This window comes from Oreochromis aureus, linkage group 7 (genome assembly GCF_013358895.1).
Source record: "Oreochromis aureus strain Israel breed Guangdong linkage group 7, ZZ_aureus, whole genome shotgun sequence".
Classification (NCBI taxonomy): domain Eukaryota; kingdom Metazoa; phylum Chordata; class Actinopteri; order Cichliformes; family Cichlidae; genus Oreochromis; species Oreochromis aureus.
The window spans coordinates 21,812,421-21,835,060 of record NC_052948.1 but is presented as its reverse complement, the minus strand read 5'-3'; the positions used below and the strand labels follow the sequence as shown (position 1 = coordinate 21,835,060).

The following is a 22,640-nucleotide window of genomic DNA, read 5'->3' as shown; positions in this document are numbered from 1 at the left end:
CTCTTAGACTAGTCGACTTGCCTAAATACTTTCTGCTATTTAAAAAACTAGCGTCCAAAGATTAGCATGGTAGGCTAGTTGGCGATTCTAAATTGGTTGTAGGTATGAAGAATATAAAGTGCTTTAGTTGTATAGACTGACCTGCTGTATGAACATATGGTTCATTATAGATTTATAGTTTTAAGCACCTATAGCGGTCAGTTAGACTAGAGAAGTGCTAAAAAAATGTGTGTAAGCTACACTTTTAGCCTAGCATCTCATACACCCGCAGCAAGCCTAGTTTGCCTTTCAAGTCAGTCATGGAGGTTGGTTGTTGACTGATGATGTAACAATTATTGGCAATGAAAGAACTGAACAGCTACCCCAAGTGAAACAAAAGAACGCCACACTAAGAAACAAAAGTAACACTGCCACTTCTAGGCTAAAGTGTTTCACATATTCCACCTTTAAAAAAACAAAAAAAAAATATAATTAAGATGAGGAATAGAGAAAAACATAAATAACTAATACATGTTGATATTTCAGAATAACAGAATATCAATATTTTTATTTTATTTTGAAGTAAAAGCAATTTTAAAAGCCTTCTAAAAGAGAAGCATATTGAATAAATTAAAGACATACAGACACTTTCTCTGCTGCCTCCATCCCTTTTCTTTGTTTTAGCTGTAGATCAGTTTGTTAGTTTTTTAAGGGGTCTCAGTTTTTGGTTAATAATCCATAAAACATGAAACATGTATGAACAAAATACTGCAAAAATCCATGACAATCCTTTTGCAGCACAAAACCGCATCCATGGTGAAATCCCTGTGTGTGGGACTGAACTGAGGCTACACGCAAGTCTCTCCAACTTTCCTCCCACCGTCTATTAGTGTGAATGTGTGCAGGAAACTCAGGTTACTTACTGTATTTCTCATCTTTGCATCTTTGAAGGATCTCGAGGCTCCGCTGGTGAACAGGGTGGTGAAGAAAACTGAAGCTGTCAACAGTTTTAACAACAGCACAGGGAACTGCTGCATCATTCCCTAAACCAGAGAGAGGGAGAGAAAATATGACAGTAAATTCCAGTCAAGCATCTATCTGGAATATTAAACATAATAATGGTTATATTGTGAGTGGATTAGGTCACTAAGCTCCTTGGAGTTTAGAGGTTAGATCTACACAGAGAGTAGATAAGCTGGGAATAATGAACCAACTCCATCACATCAACCTACTGTCATTCAAAACCACGAGTCAAATGCTTATGATGCCGATTTTTGACTTTTAATACTGAAGGTTTGACGTAGTTCCTCTGGTGCCCACTGTAGTGGTACCTACAAAACTGAATCTGTCCTCACAGAATCTATAAAAGATGGACAACCTTGCTAAACTTCCTCCAACGAACAAAATGCAAGCCAAAATTTTCAGTTATGGAAATTTGTACCCGGGCTCCTGTTCAACTTTAACATGAGCACACCCTCCTGCACTTTTTACATAGCCTGGCTACTTGAGTCCCGACTGAAGACAGAAAGTTTATTATGATAAGGTAAATACACCAACTAACCATGTACAAATATTTAAAAAGGTCCACATCTTCACAATCAATCATTTTTCTGTAGCTCCTACTGTCAGCTTGGTTAATATTTGCGATGCACACTTCAGCTTATGGCAAACAATACTACACACCTGTATACTTAATATATTTGAATGTAAAGTTAGTCACTGTTATCCTCATTTTAGACAAAAAAATGTTATCAAATAGTAATCTGAGACAAACTCCAGAAAGTTTCTGTAAATATAATTTCTTCTGAAAATTAATGGTCTGTTCCATAAACTATCAAATTAAAATACAGAAAACACCGTAGAAGTATCTGTAGCACCTACAGCTACGTTAGTCTTTCGTAACAACTATAGGGGGAGAAAGTGCTTTTAGTTCAAGCCTTAATAACATAATTACCTGACATCTAACTTGTACACACAGCCCGGCCAACAGTTGTGGACTATGAAATAGTGTTTTATTTTCAGGTTATTTGGAAGGTTTCCATGTCTGTACACTGCACCCATAAGTTTTCAGATGCAGCTTGCTAAACCAAGCTTTCCAGTGTTAGCTAATAGCTTTAACAGTCTACTCTCTCACCCATGTGTGGTCACATTTGGCATAAAAAAGTTGTTTTTTTTTAATAAGTGTTACATTGTGGTTTCAACAGCTATCTTTTATATACAGTCTATTATGGCAGAACTTTCAAGCTGCTCCAGTTTACTGCATATACTGAACCTGTTTTTTTGTGGGTGTGTCTGCGTCCAGCTTCCCTGAACGCCACATGAGCTCTGAAGTAAGCGCGGAGCACAGCCCAGCGAAAGGTCGCCACGGGGTCGATTCCCATCAGGCCACAGATGAAGGCGTTCTTGCTGCTCTTGAGCAAGGCCACAATGTCGGGACGCATGTGGTCAGTGTTCTTCTCCCTGAAGTCCTGGATGAAGGAAAGACGTGTTTTCAAAACTGAGTAACAGCCTATTTCTTTCATTTAAAGAAGAACGTTAGGCAACCTTTGTAGGACTAAAGCATGAAAGCATAGAGCTGAAGTATTACAACAAACAAGGGGCCTAGTTATTGCTGTGGCTGTGATTTTATTTCTTGTTTGTAAAGCTGTGGAAAGGCAGTTGGCAGCAGAGTTTGCAACTATTTATGGGCAAATGTTTCACCTCTGTTCTTGACTCAGTTATGTGGATAGAGTTAAATAGCTTGCATAGCGCCATTGATTTTCATCTAAGACTTGGCGAGAATGCAAACACATATTAGTATACAAAATGTCAAAATATTGCTTCAATCTTCAAAGCCATAATTAAAATGAAGCAGTTTTACAGCCTCCAAATATGTACTTAATTCACGCTTGTTGTCATGCACCTCTCGCTTCACATTAAGCAGGAGGTGAGGAAAAATCTTCTCACACATCCATACGAGTGGAGAAACACATGCCCCACGCCCTCTGCCCCATCTGTCTGTAAGGAATGAAATATTCCAACTTGAAGTGGTGCTATCATAACAAAGCTTGAACTATAAACCCTTCTCTGTCCATATGAAACAAATCAGCTGTGCGCTCGCTGCCGAGCCAACGTCAGGCACATTTCACGTCTGCGGCTCTCGCTGCATGGTTCGCACCAAACGACTCACTGGCTCTGAGCAAATACAAGATACTTTTCCACAGCCGAGATAACCAGCTGTTATGGATTTATATTATACAGTCAAACAACAATACGCTCGATCCAGTCCAGCACATGTGCTTCTTATCAAAATGCAGCTGGGAAATGAGCAGAGAATTAGATCTAACTGCAAAAATAGGTCGACGGAACAAGCAGATCTGCGGCAGGATTTCAGGATCCATAAAGACTCGAGTGAAGTGAGACAGCTCAGACTATCAAAATATAAATCCGATGCAAACGAAAGGTAGAAAAGTGGATGTCAGATTCTGAACTGTAGTTCCCGGCTTCATCAATAAATTGATGTTATCACTGGAGACATGTTTCCTAAAACTTTATTTAACATGAAGTCCGCAGCAAAATTAACAGATATCAGTGGAAAAAATTCTCTTTTTTTCACGCAACTGTTTGTGCCAGCGTGCTCGGTTTAATGCCTAATTTTGGGTTCATTCGCAGCTATTAGCAGGTGGGGCCGTTCTGTAAATCCAGGGCAGCAACAGAGCAAACAGTACTATAAATCCTTTGGATTACTGTTACAGTTGGCTGCCCTGAGATTAGAAGCAACTACCAACACGTGCAGGGTCGGGGACACGGTGAAACTACAGCGCTGAGGCTACAATGATCATCGGTGGAGACGCGCTACTGTAAAAAGCAGATCAGATCTTTTGCGTGACAGCAGAGACTCGTCTTACCTTGACTCCGTACTTGACTTTCCCAGCGTAGTGTCTGATGATGAAGGCAGGCTCCATGACAGCGGGGAACTCGATGTAGCTGTTTCCTTCATGCTGACGCTTGAACTTGTCCAGCAAGGTCTGATTGGAAGCTTGAGGGAAACTGCAAAGACATTGACTTCATCAGGCTTGCATTCAAAGTCTCTAAAGACCAAAGAGGACACACTTTGGTTTTTAGAGACTTTTTATTTCCTGATTATTTAAGGAAAATGTAAAACAAGTTACAAACATTACCACCACCTGCCACATTTTTCCCCCACATCTGCTTTCCTGCACTTCTCAAGCGCTCATCCCATTCCTCTAACCCTGAGAGATTAAAACTCACTGTCAAATATTTAATCCAGTGACTTAAATTTAACCACAAGGGTGCTTACGAGGCCTCCGCTTGCACATTCTTCTTTGGTATTTTCACCTCTGCTTTATGGACGTTTAAGCCATTAACTACTAACCTCTGCTGGCTGGATCAACATTCCTGGACATGTTTCATATCACCTCTCCTCCCTGCACCTCCAGACCGCACTGCCTACCCAGGTGGAGGTCCTGAAGTTTGATGCCGTTAAAGTCGAAATGAGCCCCCACGCTCGTCTGATTCTGCAGTAACATAATCCATCCCTCCAGAGGCCCTGAAGGCTGCACTAGCTGTGAGTGATGAGATCTCCAAGAGTCTTTCCTTCTTTTGCTATAATCATTTAGCATGATGCTCCTTCCTGCGGCAGCACAAACCCTGGGAGAGATCCTGTCCCCCTCATTTTTTTCTTTAGAGATCCCCCTTTGACCCTAATTCTTCAAAACTGCTTCCCCACACCCCAACACGCACACACGCTGTATGAACAAATACATACATGGCATTCGGTCCACTCCCGACGTTATTACATCCAGATGAAGCAGCTACGCTAAGTGGCAGGTAAGATGACAGCTAACATAGATAAATATGGCTCCAAAGATGTACCGCCTGGTGTGTTTTTTTAATGCGAGGGGGCTGGGGGAGCATTTGATTTGATTTATGAAGAAGAAAGATGCCGAGACAGAGAGCTGACCCGCAGTACAATGTTTCACCATAGGAAAGGCAGAGAAAAAGCTCAACCTGTTACAGTAAAAGTGGGGGAGGAATCAGTATATCTTTGGTTAAACCCTGGTAGGAGTCCCAGTGTTGGTATCGATCAGGCTAATGAATGAAAAGCCTGCAGAGGGAGCAATCTGTCTCTTCAGTTTAACAGATGCACGAAAGTAATTTCCGTGTAGCGTGACCATCATTGATGAAGCACACTGCAAGGGGACAAAGTTTAAAAGCAAGAACCAATCTGCAAGCAATAAAAGACCTATCAATGCTCTGTTCTTCAACTGGTTTCACCAATAATCAGATGTATTTATATCCTCTCCTCGTGTTTGGTGCCACAAGTTTTATTTATGCAACAGTAATTACTTATATTGTAAAGACTCAACAAAGAATAGAGGTGATCCAAATAATCAGACAACCCCTTTGAGTAAGCACTTGGCGACAGTGGGAAGGAAAAACTCCCTTTTAACAGGAAAAGAAACAGGAAGAAACCATCTAATGCAACTGGTTAAGTGTGAGGGGAGGGAGACAGGACAAAAGACACACGGATTAATGATAACCAATGATTAAAAGCAGAGTTGGTGTATAAAGACAAAGAGAGCAAAGCAGGTGAGTGAAGTAGAAACACTCAGTGCATCATGGGAAGCCCCCAGCAGCCGAGGGTCTATTGCAGTATAACTAAGGCTACGTCCACACCAGCCCGGATAAATTTGAAAACGGCGTTTTCGTCTGAAAACGCTCCGCGTCCACACTATCGTTTTCAGTCGTTTTCACAGAGTTGTGCGTCCACATTGAAATGGCCAAAAACACGTTCCAGTCCTGCGCATGCGTGAAACACAAGAAGATTTGACCTGCCATATTTCTGTCTGCCGCTTATTTACTTTCCGGCTCTTTGAAACGTCGCGGCAAAATGTTGAGGAAAAGCACCGAGTTTTTTAAATGGACTAACAATGAGGTGGAGTTGTTGCTGCGAGTAACACAAAAGTAGAAAGTTGCAAAAGAGATTGAGAATTAAAGAATTTGAAGAAAATCTATCTGGAGCATGTACAGACTGATATTAATCTTTAACAGGGCTGTCAAAATTGAGCATAAACAAAACAACTGCTGTATAATGCCCTCCGCTATCTTAGTTTAATTGGTCACATGACTGCATCACATGACTAAAATGTGTCATCGTTTTCAAAACGTCTCCGGGTTCGCTGTCCACACTGCAACGCGAAAACGGCCTTTTCAAATGTATTCGCTTTGGAGAGCTTTTTCAAAACACTGCGTTTTCCTGTCTCAGTGTGGATGGGAGTCCAAAACGGAGAGAAAACGTTGCGTTTTCAAACGAAAACGTATTAGTGTGGACATGGCCTAAGGAAGGGTCACCTGAAGCCTCCCTGAAAACCCATGCTCCCTCCCATACTTGATAAAATACACCGTTTCCCTTATAACACATGGAGGAAACCAGCAGTTGTGCAATATCACGCAGAAAATGGTTCGACTGACAGTTTTAATGATTATCTAGTAAACAAACATGATCCATGCTAATCAACAGGTGCCGTACTTGCACTCCTCGTCCAACAGGTGGAACAGAGCTGTGGGTTTCTTGCTGATTAGGTTGATGCACCCGCTGTTGTCGATGTAGTCGATGTTGTGCCAGGTGATGCCCTCTGCCCTGTACTCTTCCTGCAAGCAAGAACAAACAGACAGGAGAAGGATGGTCAGTAACTTTGCGAAACACAAATGAAGCGAGACAACAAACCCATGTGTTAATGTTTTTGACTGCTATGTAGCTAAACTCTGACAGGATTTCTTGCATATACTGTTCTTCTGAAATGCTTTCATATTTTCCCACAGGCATTGCTATCAATCAGTCTTTAGCTGCACTACAACATGAGAGGTTAAGCATCTTACAGACATAGCAGAGCTGTTTACCAGCGCTGCAACCAAACATGTTCTGTTTTGCATGAGATCTTGACTTTGATAAGCGTGGTTCGTACAGGCCAAAGAGTATGCTCACGCTTGTGCTGGCTTTCCATAGAACTCAATCAGGAAGTCTTCAAGTGATGATTTCATTCCACTGAAAAACCTGAGTCACCACTAGGAACACACCTGGCTGCTTGCTGACTGTGAGGAAAAGCCGTTTGGCAAGATCTGTCTGCCTCTGAAAGATATGACCTTGGTGCCCTTGACACCCCTAAGAAAGAAACCGGCGAGCCTCTGCCAGCTGGAGGCGGAAAGCATGAAAAGTTGATCGGGGCGGGACGAGGTTAACGTTCCGCTCTACTAAGAAAGCTACTGTTGAGGTATATTTGAGAAAGTCATGTAAACAGTTCCTGCTCCAAAACCACACATGTTAGAGAGTGTCTTTCAGTTAGGCTGCTGGAAAAGTGGATGCACACTCAGCAAAACGTTTAATGGCAAACACCACCAAAGCAGAAAGCCTAGCTGGAAAAAAAAGCATAAGAAAAGAGGGTGGGAGTATCAGATTAATCCGCTGGACAGCATTAAACAAGCAGCCAATATCCAAAGACAGTAAGAACAATGCACTGATAACTGTGCTACGATTAGAGCCTTCATGTTCGATGACACGGGCTACACTGCAAACAAGTCCTCAGAAATCTGCTAATCACTGAAAATTACTGGATTGGTTGTTTGTATGAGCTTTAAATACGAGTTTTAGCGACCTCTAGTGGGCGTGTGTGAGCTCATGAAAAATGAGCACTTATATCGCTACCCTTACACCTCTTTTGCGCGGACATAGTGTGGGTCCTGGTGCTGAGCCACTTCTTCCTAGCTGCCTTTTGAGAACATACTATTACACCTCGTCGCTAGCAGAAGTTGGAGCCAATCACATCAGCCAGTAACTGCTTTCTTACAGCAGTGAGCAGTCACATCTTTTTGCCTACCAAATTTTTGCTTTGAACCAATTCTAGACTGGGCCCCAACCATGGGTAAGTTGATTGGACGTAGCGTTTTTAGTGGGAGAAACATTTCGTCACACGACAGACAGGTGACCTGTCCATTATGTACTCGGTCAGATATCCCCATGGCAGCTGGACTTGACCCTGAATTGGATACATGGAAGAAAATGGATGGATTCAAAGACTTTCTAAAGCTTTCTTACCATGTCTAATGCTCAAAAGGGTTTACTTGAACCTACAAAGTACTCAACAAGTGAAAGTTCCTCACCACACTCCATCTTCTGTCTCCCAGCAAAAAGTTGGGTGTGTTTGTACTAGAGATGGACCGATCCGATATTACGTATCGGTATCGGTCCGATACTGACCTAAATTACTGGATCGGATATCGGCGAAAAATAAAAAATGTAATCCGATCCATTAAGTATCAAAAAAAGCATCTCACAAAACTTGCAACACGGCGTAACTCGGCTCATGTCGGAGCAGTATGCCTCATGTGATAGAGAGGCTGTGTGTATTTGTAGCCAGCATTTCATCTCCGAGGAAGTTATCCCAGAGAGAAGTAAAGTAAGTGTGTAAGTTCATCTCTGAATGTTTGTAAAGCGTTCCCATGTTAAGCTTAACAACCGATATATGGAGTGAATGCCTCTCCCTCACCTTCCTGCTGCTACTTCAATCGTGAAACTGATCAATGATCAGCTGATTGGCTTTTCTGTCTCGAGTCAGTCTCTCTTCTTTGTTTTTGGCCCACTTTGCACCAGAAAGAGGAAACCAGCGGCTGAACAACAGCAGCACCTTTAAGCTTGATAAGCTGTTGTTAGAATTTATTTAATATTACTTTCTACACCAGGATCCTTTTCTACGTAGCTGACAGCTGGTAACTGTGCAGGGGCGGATCTAGCAAAGTGCAGCCAGGGGGGCCGATAGGGAATGAACAGGGAAAAGGGGGTACAAAGACATACTTTTCTTTCTTATTCTCATTTAAAATATGTAGCTTTTAATAAATAATTATCTGAATCTTACACCCAAAGTTTTAATCTGATGTAAAATGTATAGAAGTCCATTACTGTATATAGTAACTGTTAAGTCTATATACCCTAGTAAGCTATAGTACTTTTTCCTTTGGGAAGGTACCGTCTGTGAATTCTGCAATTCTGTTGAAGAAAGATGTTGAATCTATTTAATTATTCTTGAAAAATAATTTGTTTCTGTGCATTTTTTTCACCCTGCATCAAATTAAAGTTGATTACATCGATTAAGCATCATGAGGTGGAGGGTGGGTGGTTCCTATTTTTTTTTTTTTTTTTTGCTGGGAGTTTGCAACCCTATTAGTTAGGTTGCTTAATATTTCTGCTAAGTACTCTTTAAAATACCAGAATAGGGAGGATGGAGTAGGTTTAAGTTAGGTTTTAAGTTAGGTAAGGTTTATTAGATTGATCAGTGTTGCTGAACTATGAAATATTTTGGGTGCAGTGTATTTTTTACACACAGGTATAACAGAATAGCTTTAGTGTTGTTGTTCATTTAAACTTGAGTATGAACTTATACAAAATGCAGCAAGATATTAAAAAAACAGTTTTATTGAATAAAAAACACAATATCGGATTCATATCGGTATCGGCAGATATCCAAATTTATGATATCGGTATCGGTATCGGACATAAAAAAGTGGTATCGTGCCATCTCTAATTTGTACCCTGGCAATAAGTCCATTCAAAAACAAGCAGTAACACAGGAATGTGCATAATGATTAATGACTAATCCTAAAATAAACCCAATTGTAAATGTGACTGTATGGGAACCAGTTCAGGGTTTATGTGTGCTTGGCATACCAGTTTGAGTACTGTAAATTTTAGGTGTCATAGTGTAGTTCAGTCTTTACATTTACATGTTTGCACCCCTCATATGGCTCTATTAGAGAGCAAATTTGCATAATGAAGAAAGAGGAAAATATTGTGGAACATATGCTGGCCATTCGTAAAACCGAACAGGGGTCAAAAATTCAAAGCGGAGCTGTAACATAGTTTCACATATGCGACACGTCTGCCCTCTCCTTGTTTTAGGCTGCTGAATCACTGATGAGGCATTTAGAACATGTGGCGTGTTTTGCTTTTCTTCCGAGGTCGCACCGCATCAAGCAAAATGAAAACAGAGCCGTAAAGAAGTTTAAATCTCTTTTTGTTTAAATCTCATCAAGGACGAGCGCCGGCACCGCTGGCTGACACGGTTCATCTGGCTGCGTTTGTTGTGTCTGTGAGAGTTTGTGCACATGCACACTAAGTCAGAGAGAGAGAGGCAATTAGATACAGACACTCTGATAATGAGATAAGCACACACACACACACGCGAGCACTAATCAGCCATTTTATTACATAGGCACATTAACGTAAACAGCCCGACCCAGCAGACAGAGGACTACAAAGTGGTGACTCAGTATGTGAAGAATGTACAGAAGGTCTTTCAGTCATGATTCAACCAAACAGCAAACCAGATCCAACAACTTAGAAACAGCTGCTTTAGGAGATTTTTTTATGCACTGCAGAGCGACCCTCTAATTTTTATATGCAAGACCCTATTCATGGAAGTCCTGTTAACACAGTAATTGAGAGTAGCAAATAAATGCCAATCAAGGTCTCGTTCTAGTTGAGCTGGCAGAAAGGAGAGCTCAGATGAAAAAATGCTAACAGAGGAGACGGACTAAAGCTGTATCCAGTCTGATATGTTTTTATTTTAAAGGAGTTTTTAAAGTGGAAGTGATCCCTGCTCATTGGAGCATTTCCAAAATGATTTCTACCTTTACTAACACGTCTGTTTAAAAATACCGTTCAGTGGGCACAGGTGCTAGTGTAAACAGGAAGCAGATGGTGGGTTTGCTTGGAGAAAATATAACCGAGGAAGAAGAGAAATGGCTAAAAGAAGAAAGATTCCTTTGCCTGGACCATTGGTCTCAGGATTTGCAGCTGAGTGTGAAGCAGCTGGAATGAGAATTAGCAAGTCTGAGGCCACAGTTCTCAGTGGGGAAAAGGATGGAGAGCCCACACTGGGTCAAGAAGGAGTCACCGCCCCAATAGGAGGACTTCAAGTTTCTCACAGTTCTTGTTCACAAGTGAGGGGAGAAAAAAAAGAGTGAGACAAGCAGATTGTGTGGTACACGGAGGAGAGACGAGAGGCCTGAGCATGAAGATGTTCATTTACTCCCTCATCTACTACTCCTACCCTTACCTGTGCTGACAAAGTCTTGGTAGTGACCAAAAGAATGACATCTGGGACAGAAGTGGAGGAAACAAACATCTTGCAAAGGGTGTCCGGGCTCTCCCTTTGACATGGGGGGGGAGAAGATCAAGGTCACTTGCCTGCTTGTTTGTTTGTGACTGTGCAGATTTGTTCACAGAGTTTCTCCACAAAAACTCTAAGCTATCTTTGTGATGCCTGTTATTTGGGCAGCTATTAAAAAGCATTATCAAAATTATCTTAATTTTAATCATTTTTGGGGCACTGAAAAAAGTACTTCTACTACCTTTTCTGTTGATGGGTGCTTAGTTCTGATTTAAACTCATACCAAGTTTAACTCAGAATCTGTTGAGGGCCATCTTTCTGTCTTTGTCTCTGAAATATAAGGCTGATAAGATTTCCCCAGTACAATAGAGGATTCAGATCCTCCACAAAGCATGATGAAATAAATTTGGCAAAACCAAACCACTGTAAACAGAGAGAGATGTAACTGATATCGGACCCCTAAAATCCAATCTGCAAGCAATAAAAGCCCTAAAACCTCCCGCTGAGTCGAAAGTGAGCCGGGAGTTCTGTTGCGGTCGATGAGGTTGGTCAGGATTTGTGGTCATCCTTCCATCGATTAGTGAACCATGTGTCTGTTCTCTCCTGCGTAACTCAGTGCAGCATTCAAGCAACCCGGATTGTGTTTGGCTGAAAGCCCTGGTGTAGAGGTGAGGGAGGGTGTGTGTGTGTGTGTGTGTGTGTGTGTGTGATTCTCGATTGCTCCTGCTATCTCTCCACTCCCTCCGTCTTTATATTTCTAACTCCCTAAGCTCCTGTCTCTCTTATTATGACAGCAGAGTGTTTTTATTGAGCGGACAGGAGGAACAGTGGTGCAATAATTGGAGATGGAGCAAGTTCTCGTGGTTTTAAAAGGGTGAGGAGAAAGAGACATCAAAACTGGCAGAGATGCGGGAAAAAAAAGATGAGCTGGAGTGTGTGCGTGGGGAAAAAAGGGGCATCCAGAAAGGAGAAAACTAGCAGAGACCGGAGACCGTGAAATGTCAAAGAAAATTCAAAGACTTGTCCATTAATGTTGTAAGGTTGGTGGGTCCTCAGTTAAAGTTTTGCATTTGTCTCCAGTTAGTGTCATTACTGGCAGCATGAAGCCATAAATGGACACTACAAAGGTTGCACAGGTAGTCCAACTGCTCCAGGATGGCACATCAATATATGCTTATTGCCAAAACGTTTGCTGTGTTTCCCAGCACAGTCTCAAGGGCATGGAGGAGATTCCAGTCAGGTAGTTACTCTAGAAGAGCTGGACAGGGGAGGTCTTTAAGCCATCAGGACTGGTATCTGCTCCTTTGTGAAAGAAGGAACAGGATAAGCCCTACAAAATCACCTACAGCAGGTCACTGGTATGAATGTCTCTGTGCTTGCTGCCCGGCACCATGGAGCCGAATGGCATTTGCTATTGAATACCAGAACTGGGAGATCCACTACAAGCACCCTGTGCTTTTTCCTGGAGGATGAAACACTTGATATCATTGACTGGCCCTCATGCTCACCTAACCTACATCCAATTGAACACCTGTGGGACATTATGTTTCTGCCAGGTTGCACCTCAGACCGTTCAGGAGCTCAGTGATCCCCTGGTCCAGATCTGGGAGGAGATGGGACCCCATGGACACCAAGGCCGTCTCGTTAGGAGCATGTCCCGACATTTGAATTATGTCCTTTGTAGGCTGATATTTTTCATTGTGATATCCTTTCCTTACCCAGTCCATATCAGTATAAATATCCATCCCGATTTTTTTATGTGTGTTTTCATGGTTTCATTATAGGTGGTCCAAAAGATTTGTTTTAACTATCATATAATTTGGACTCCAGCGTTTTGCTCTAACTCCTGAGTCACAGCCGCCCCATAAAAATGAATTAATGAGTATGACCGTTAATACAATAAAGAGATTGTTTTGGTAAAATTGGCCCGTTCCTAAGGATCCTATTAATTCAGAGAAATACCTCGTTGCTTTGTCTGAGGAAAAAGTAAGCTGCAGAATTCTCTGTCAGATGACGATAAACCTGTCCACATGTTTTTTATTTCAGTTCGGAGTCAGTGTGATATCTCCCAAGGTAAACATGATACTGTGTTTGCCTTAGGCGGTGGCCATCATATATGTTTTCTCACTTTGATATACGGTCCTTGTACAGAAAAGAAATCAAGCACCAACTGGCATGTTGAGTGTAAACACTAGACACTCACACCCTCCTCGATCCAGCTGAGGGCTAAGGTTGGTGCAGCGCTATTAGCTTTGGCTCCTGTTCCAAAGATAAACACGCAGCACTGATAAGACCAGCTGGTTGGCTAGAGCGGATTGTAGCCCAGAGGGAAGAGCGGAGGAAAATCCCCTTGATGGAGAGCTAAAACCGCCTTTCAAAAATGAGGCGTATGAGCTGACAGAAAGCATGCATTTTGCTCGCATTCAGAAAACAGGTTACATCTTTTCTAGACACACGATCCTTCTTAAAAATGAGCAAACAGTAGGTCTTTATTACAGCTCAATTAATGGCCTACAACCCAAGCACGCCCAGAATCCACAAAGGGTTCCAGTCTTTGAAAGTTAAAGGTTGAATAGAAATCAAATCAACCTTAATAGTAAAAAAAAAAAAGAAAAGAAAAAGATCACATCTTCAAAAATACTGGCAAATTAAAGTGAAAAAGAAGAGTAAAGAGCTGCAGTTAGCTGGAAGTAGTTGGATGAAGACAATATGATCTGTTTTATTTCAATCGCAGCTCCATTTCACTTGATACTATTGTTAATACTCAGCAAAATTGAGCTCTCATAGTTTGTAACGGCAGCACTGAGGAAAGCTTGACCATGGAAGTGTTCAAACTGCACAACGATAATCTATTATTCCCAGAAATCTTAGAAAACTCTCAGAAAGGCAGAGTCTTAATCCTCTGGGATTGACCAGGTAATCTGAACCTCACAAATAAAACTTTACATCAAACACCCCACGACACCTACAGGGTCATGATTAGTGTTTAGTTACCTTCTAAAGGTGAGTGCCAGCTGACCTGAGGTCAGCAGTCAAAGACTCAAAACAAAGTAGATGTGAAGAGCTTTCTCTCCGTATCACATCCAAGTAAGGCTCGCAATTTTATTCAAACCAACGCAAATCAGTTGAGATCTGGCAGCCCTTTATTTTGAAGCTCTACCAGCTTCCCTCAGAGGGGCTCAACACCACCTCAGCTGTTGTTCTGTTAAATAAACTCAATGATAGCCAGAGTTTCGGAGGACACCGGTGATTAAGGATAATAAACGTGAACTCTGCTGAAACAATATTTGATGCAAGACTGGCCATCTCAGGAGCACTTTGACTCTTATTAACTCAATGTAACAGAGGAACACGCCTTTAAATGGAAGTACCATAGAAAACAGAGATATTCATCAGTGACAGACCGTCCAAAAATAAATAAATTTACTGTACTTTTAAAACAAACAGACAATAAGATGATGACTTATGTAATTAAGGTAATCTTTTATTCTTACACGATACATAGAGCTCAACTGCAGCACTGCAGAAAAACACATTATGTATAGTTGCTTTCAAAGAGCGTTAACTGGAAATATGTTAAGGCCTCCAATGCTATGAAAACATATTTTTTCCATGCCTAATTTCTTAGTTTTTTGCATATTTGTAACACTTTAAGGTTTTAAACCACCAAACAACTTTTTATATTTGGCAAAAATAACCTGAAAAAATACAAAATGCAGTTAAATCAAAAAATGACTTAAATAGATCAAGTGAATTAGGCTAAAAGGTGTCAAAAAGCAAGAACAGGAGAGAAACAAAGTCATTGACAACTATGAGTCTGATAACGGTTACAAAGCCATTTCTAAGGATTTGGAAGTCCAGCTAAGCACAGTGAGAGACATTATGCCCACATGGAGGAAACTTGGAATAGTCGTGAACTTTCCCAGGAATGGATAGCCTACCAAAATTACTCCAAGAACACATCAATGACAACATCTCAAGAGCTACAGGCCTGTCTTGCCCCAGGTAAGGTCAGAGTTCATGATTCGACAATAACAAAGAGACTGGAAAATAATGGCGTCTATGGGAGTTGTAGGAGCAAAGCACTGCTGACCAAAAAGAGCACAAAGGTTGGTCTCACATTTACCAAAAAAACATCTCGACAATCTACAAGACCTTCGGGAAAATATTCTGTGGACCGATGAGACAAAAGCTGAACTTTTTGGAAGCTTTGAGTCACGTTACATCTAAAATAAAACTATTTCATAAAAAGACCATCAGACAACACTCAAACATGGTGGTGGTAGTGTGATGCTTCAGGACCTGAACGAACTGTTGTAATTGATGGAACCATGAATTCTGCTCTCTACCAGATTATCCTGAAGGAAAACGTCCGACCATCAGTTTGTGACCTGAAGCTCAAGCGCACTTGGGTTATCCAGCAGGACACTAATCCAAAAAACACCAGCAAATCCACATTTGACAGGCTACAAAATACCCAACAAAGACAGTTTTGGAGTGGCCTTGTTGAAGTATGGCCTTACATCTAATTGACATGCTTTGACATGACCTTAAACATATACATGCTTGAAAATCTCCAATGGGGTTGAATTAAGACAATTCTGCAAATAAGAGTTGTCCAAAATTTCTCCACAGCAGTGTGAAAGACTCATTGCCAGTTATTACAAATACTTGAAAATACTCTTTTCACAGATCTCTATATATTTGAGGACATTTGGTAGTCAAATGTGCAAAAAACATCACATCCTGAGTTTTTAGAAACAAATCACTCTATCAGCTGTTAGATGCAATTCAGAAAGACAGATAAAGACTTATTTTTTAAGTTACTTTGCAATCCATTCTGATCAGTCCTGCCAGTCTCCCCTCTGAATTGTAGAAAATACTAGCTGGGTTAAAATGTTATCCTGCATGTGTGTGTAGCCTGAGGGCTAACAGTGAGAAACAGATAACAGCGCCATTAGCACTGGCTGACTGCCGGTTTGTTATCTTCATTAAGACTGAAGAGACGTTTACTGCACTTGTTTGCTGGCATTATTCTTTTTTTTTTTTTCACACTCCCTTCCTCTCTTAGCCTCGCCATCAGCCATCAGCTAGCATGTTAAATTGCCACAGCCTATCAGTGTTCAGCAAGAGGGAGAGGAGAGCTGACAGCTACTCTGACACAGTCCGTCTGATTTGAGACTCATAATCTCCCCTAAATGATCCTTCTCTATTTTTCCTTCTCAGTTCTGTTGTCGACTCGATGTGATTTGGAAACAACAACAGAAACAACACGGCATGCAGGATATTAAGTGGGTTAGCAGTTGGCATCCAAATAAAACAGCATGAATATATAATGTAACTGATGTGGGATTTTTGATGCTGCAGATGAGTTTGCTTTGAGATGCAGCAGTGGTAAAAGAGAAGGAGGCATAAATAGTACACAAGTCAATCCAACGACCTGCACAAAGCTATGTTAGCAGCACTAAGCTGTCAGGATCCACGTTGCTCAGCTTGACTCATGCACTCTAACCCAGCCTGTCAGCCTGTTCTGAGTATTCAGCACTTTTTCCTCTGACCTTTCACATTAATAGATGTGCGTGCTACCCTAGCCCAAGTGCATAATTACAGCTGCTTTCACAGTAGTGTCACAGGAGCACTACGCACGCTCACCAGAGGAGTACAACCAGCATGATTAAGGCTGATGATATATGACAGGAGACCACATGAAGAACTAAAGAGTTTCCCATGATCACCCTTTCAATAAAAATGATCAAGTTATCAATAAAAATCAATGAACCAGCCTTAGTTGTCATCTCCAGGATGTTCTGTAGATGACTACTTAGCAGCTGATGCTTCCTAGCATCTGTCCAGATCTCAGCTTTTGATGCAGTTGCCCTTGGTGTATCAGGATCTGCCTTAGAGTGGTTCTCTTCATACCTATCTGACAGATCTTCTTTTGTGGCTAGTTTTAAGTACAGATCTCCCCCTCCAGTTCATTTTGGTGTACCCCATGGTTCTGTTTTGGGGCCTCTGCTGTTTTTATTGTATTCGCTCCCCCAGGACACAGACTGTTAACCTGTAAGGACATCTCCTATCACTGCTATGCAGATGATATTCAGTTGTACACCTAATTTCACCCAAATGAAATCTTTAAACTCCACAGTTTATGAAAGAGCCTAGACACTGTTAAATACTGGATGGCAGACAGTTTTCTTCAACTAAACCAAGACAAAACTGAAATAATTATCTTTGTGCCAGAAAAATGCACATCTGGGATAAAGGAGATACTTATACCTCTTAGTGCTGCTGCCAGGCTTCTGACAAAAAACAACACAATGTGACTCAAATGGGACTCCAATCCTGATGCAGCTACACTGGGCTCCGGTTTATTTCAGAGTGGAATTTAAGATTCTTTTATTGACTTGGAGAGCTTTTCACAGACAGGCACCAGGTTATATCAGAGAGCTACTGCATCCATATGTCCCTGGCAGGTCCCTGAGGTCCTATGATCAGGGCCTGCTGATGGTGCCCCACACTAAACTGAAAACAAAAGGAGACAGAGCCTTCTGTTCAGTGGCCCCTAGACTCTGGAAATCTGTTCCTTTGGATTTGACACTGGTGGACTCTGTGGTCTCTTATGAAAGCCAGTTAAAACATATCTTTTTAAATCTGCTTTTTATTAATTTCTCTTATTTTGTTTTGTTTTTTATGCATTGTTGGATCTTGTAAAGCACTTTGCAATTTTATATCTTGAAAGGTGCTACATAAATAAAGCTTTACTTACTTGCTGTTTGACTGTAAATGAAGTAGACTTTGACACATGTACTGACACATCTGACTTAAAAGGAACCTGCACTGATTTTGCACATCAAAGCACTTTTCTTCTAGCACCTCTTTAACATACTGCATTCAGAGGTTCAACTAAAGAGGAAGCCATGCGTCACACATCAGATAAAATTACTAATGTCCTTCCACCTCACCCCTTTGAGAGGTGCATATGCAGACGTGGAGAAGCAGATCCTGTTTGAATGTTTGCACGTGTTTAACGTCATCGTAGTTCCAGCTACAGACAAAATGCAGTGACGTGTTATCAGCGGCTGCACAATGATTATTGTCTGGAGGAAAGAAAAGGAAAGGAAAAACAGTAACATTACTCTACCTGCTCCAGTTTGAAGATGTGTTGGTTGAAATAGTGCTGAAGCCGTTCGTTGGCGAAGTTGATACAGAACTGTTCAAAACTGTTGTTCTCATAATCCTCAAAGCCAAAGATGTCCAGCACTCCTATAGACAGGATCTGGTGGAACAGGCAGACAGCATACCTCAGATTTCTTTAATCAGCACGATTTCTTTTTAAAGGAAGACTCTTCCTTTTGAAACACTGTAAACATGAGTAGAAATGCATGATGCTTTGACCGAAAGCATCTTTATTTAGAGATGTTTCCCTTTACGTCCCACTTGCTGCAGCTCCAGCCTCTCACTTGCCCCCCGGGTGTCAGTAAGATTCATGTCATCATGCATCATTAATATGCACCATCTAAAGAAGGCATTCACTCAGAGAAGGCCTTTAATTATGAAATGGACTGTAAAAGCTGCTTCTCATTTAATTGAATGTTATTCAGCAGCGTTTTATTTCCCTCTGAAGGGTCATGTTTTATAGTTTGGCATAAAAAACATAGAGAACACATGGCATATATATATAATCTGTTATCTGAACATAAGAACAATGACCTTGAGGGAAATTGCAACCTCATCGACCCCTGACAAACACACAGACAGATGATGTCAGTGCCAAGGGAGGCACTCACACACACTCCTGTTTTCACCATTTCAGAGGACGCTGCATTGACTTACATTCATTTCCTGCAGGCTAAAGCACTGCTCATCAATACTCGAACCTTAAACTACGTCTTCAGCCTAAAATCAAATGATTTACATCCTGTGGACTGTTTTTCCCCACAGAAAGGGGCAAATTCCCACAATGTGACTGCGTAAATAGATTTATGTCCCCACAATATGAATAAGACAAGTACACACATCCACACACACACAGGCACAGTGCTGGGACATCAGAGGACCATGGGGGGTAAACCGAGCTGAAGGGAACTTGATGCCATCTGCCCAAATGTTCCTAGCACACACACACACACACACACACACACACACACACAGAACGATCTGTTTTCCAATTCCTTCAATGCACCCACTGGGTTTGGCTTGCCAGCTGCCAATCCAACACACACACACACACACACACACACACACACACACACACACACACACTTGTATACACACATACACACACTTGTATACACACACATATCACACCCTCTGCCTCTAGGAATAAAAGGCAACAGAAATAGAAGAAAGAACAACATGGCCAATATTTACTCAGTTGTTATTATGTTTAATAATAGTACTAAAATCAGGTTTAATTACTACAGTTCATAACAACTCTGTTCCATTTAAGGGTATGAGCCAGTGGTGTAACCTAATTAATATTATTAATGACAAGGTTTGAAGGATATTTCCGATATGAATTTTGAGGGAGATCATTTTATTTGGACACTTGGACACACACACACACACACAGACAACACAGGTAAAATCAAGATGGCAATACTGGGAGGAAAGGTAAACTAATCAGAGATATCAGGTTTATATTAGACCTGTAGACCTTGTTAAAGGTTCTGATTCTGTGTTTGTGGAGTGCGTTTTCATTCCTACCTTTGAACTGTCCTCCAGGTCCTTGTTGTTCAGCAGGGCATGGTTGGTCCTGAACACAATCCAGTCAAACAGCGCGCTGTACAGTGACTTGGCCATGGAGTCCCTCACTGTGCCCGCCTACACACAAACACACACAGACAAACAACGTGATCAAAAACATATGGATTTTGTAATCTGAAACAGATGCTAGCTCTGTGGATGTTTATCGCTTTCACTCACAGTCTTGCTGAAGTAACTTTTTTAGCTTTTTTTTTCACTTGTTCTGTTGTTATTGAGACTGGATAATTGTCATGTTAAATGTGTAAAGTGGGCAGAGAAAAAGTTCTAATAAACTCCTGCTGCAGCTGAAACATTTGATGGAAGAGATTAAACAGACAAAAAAGCAATGGAGAAAAACGAATCAGTGGATGGTGTTTTAAATCAAAAACTGCTCATAATTTGGCTGCAACAAAAACCTCATCCAGATTTTTCTGAAAACAGCCAAACATTTATTCAAACACTAACTTTGATCTGCCTAAAGACTCAAAGCACAGGAAAGAAGTTAGCCTGACTGCAAGAATAATCTACATACCACAAAACGTAACCAGAGATCCAACCTGATACTACCAAATATAGTGGACACTAAGTGTATATGATCAAGATTTAGTTGAGCAGGGAGGTAAGAGGTGACTGGCATTGTGTTTTTGCAATGCATTGCTAGTTTTTTTCTAGTTGCTAGCATTGATCCTAAGCATAATCAAAGTCAAAGTAAACTTTATTGTCATCTCTGCTACATACAGTACAGTATATAGAGAGATGAGACGACAAGGCTCCAGTTCCATTCAGTGCAAAAAACAACAATAAATATAAGAAGAATAAGAAATAAATATACACTAAAGACTAAGGTAAAGGTAAAATGAATAAATATACACTTTAAAATTAGATTAAAAAGGATCAATAAAGTTTCCAATTTACAGTTGAGTAATTTGAAGTGACCTTGAAGTGGTTTAAAATGACCAGCGTAGCAGCTTTACAGTTTACAGTATGAGTGATTTAATGTTACAGACATGCAAGTGATGATCAATCCTCTTATTTCAAACCTAAATTAATAACCTTTGTTCCATTAATGTATAACATGCTTATTTTATTTTTAGGCATCAAAGCATCAGGATGTATAATTACAGCAACAGGCAGCTGAAAAGAACCAGCAGTCAACAATCAGCAGTTGCTTAAGGAAAAATAATCGAGCTACTTGCTTGAGTAAGTTACCATCAACGTTAACAGCCTATCAGTGGCTGTGCTACTGTAACTTAGAAATGGCAATGTACCCGAGGCTCCTGTTATGAATAAACTGTTAAGCAGTATAACAACAGCCACTTTGTATTTAAAGGGCAAACAGAGCCCCTGTTTAAGTTCCCTGTCTGCTCAGAGTTAGTGGTCTTATGTTTTGTAGGCTTGCTGTGCACAGTGCTGTAATACTTTTGGAGTTTTCAGTCATGAGCCAGAGCCTTAAGTATCTCCAGACCTACAGATTAGTATTTGGACAACATTTTTTATAGTTCACTTTGTGATCCATTAAAAAACCCCAACCCACCACGCCTCAATGAGCAAAACAGCAACTATTCTTTCTCTTTAGAGATGATGAAAATCATGCTAAGCTAACATAAGCAGACCTGACTTGGACACCAGAGCATGTTCTCTGGCACGAATAAGTGTTATGATTGAACAGGGAGTGTAATGAGACAAAGGAAATCTGCTTCAGCTAGGTCAAATATTTTTATGCCAGGAACCCCAAAATATTTGTGCAATACCCCAATCTGAAAAGACTGCTAAGTGTGATCCAATCAGAAAGGATTTCATCTAAAGGACAATCAAAAAGAATCACAGAATCAGCTGTGTTGTTGTAATCCTGCCAACATCAGAATTCAATTCAAGTCAGTTAACTTCACAATTCAATATATATAATGCCTAAAAAATAAGTTGCCTCAAGGTGCTTTATATTGTAAGGTAAAGACCCTACATTAATTAAGAGAAAACCCCAACAATCAGATGACCCCCTATGAGCAGGCACTTAGTGACAGTGGTGAGGAAAAACTCCTTTTAACAGGAAGAAACCTTCAGCAGAACCAGTTCATTATACCATTCTTATACAGTGCTTTTCTACTCTCATGTTCTATAAAGTGATGGATACAACATGCTTAAGTGCTTTCTATGTAACATTCATACACAGTGGATGCATCAGAGAGCAGCCCAAATATCCTTGGGCAAGATACGAACCCCAAACATTCCTGGCAGGCAGACTGACATGATCGAACCACCAACCAATGATCTGCTCTACCTCCTGAGCTACAGCCACTCCCCTGGGGTGTCCGGGTGATCACAATACCCCATCAGTCTTTTACAGCTGAGAGTTAAAAATCCCTTCAACCTACATTGTGATGGGATGTACTAATACCAGACTAGCTAAGGACTTATTGAGATAAAAACTAGATTCTGGCAGATAGACCAGCAGGACAGCAGGATCTGGACACTCAGTATTCCAACACATGCAGATTTAGTCCTATAACAGTTATATGCAGAATGTGGATACATCAGAAAGCTACCAGTATTGTTAGCTAACTATAGCAGCTTGCTACGTAGCAATTAGGAGGAACAAGGCGATCCACTGTCTTCAGAATATCAATGATATTCATTGCCTTCGAGCAGCAAGAAGTAAAATAACTGCTGGTGCAGGTCCACGGGTTAGCTAGGTGTTCGTCCAAAGGAGGCCATGTTTCTCTCAGCAAGGGTGTTTGGTCTCTGAGTGTGTCT

The 22,640-nt window shown here is 41.0% G+C and overlaps 1 protein-coding gene across 7 annotated transcripts in view; it reads right to left on the bottom strand.

Annotated features, from left to right (window-relative positions):
* The window catches only part of LOC116330462 (unconventional myosin-IXAa-like), a 148,975-nt gene that overhangs the window by 26,069 nt on the left and 100,266 nt on the right, over nt 1-22,640 (bottom strand). For all 7 annotated transcript variants that reach the window (XM_039614970.1, XM_039614973.1, XM_039614974.1 and 4 more), the window contains 6 exons: nt 19,851-19,967; nt 18,286-18,420; nt 6,512-6,633; nt 3,867-4,008; nt 2,252-2,447; nt 903-1,022 (listed from right to left, as the gene is read on the bottom strand). In XM_039614970.1, the coding sequence (XP_039470904.1) occupies nt 903-1,022; nt 2,252-2,447; nt 3,867-4,008; nt 6,512-6,633; nt 18,286-18,420; nt 19,851-19,967 (832 nt within the window). The remainder of the gene's footprint in view (nt 1-902; nt 1,023-2,251; nt 2,448-3,866; nt 4,009-6,511; nt 6,634-18,285; nt 18,421-19,850; nt 19,968-22,640) is intronic.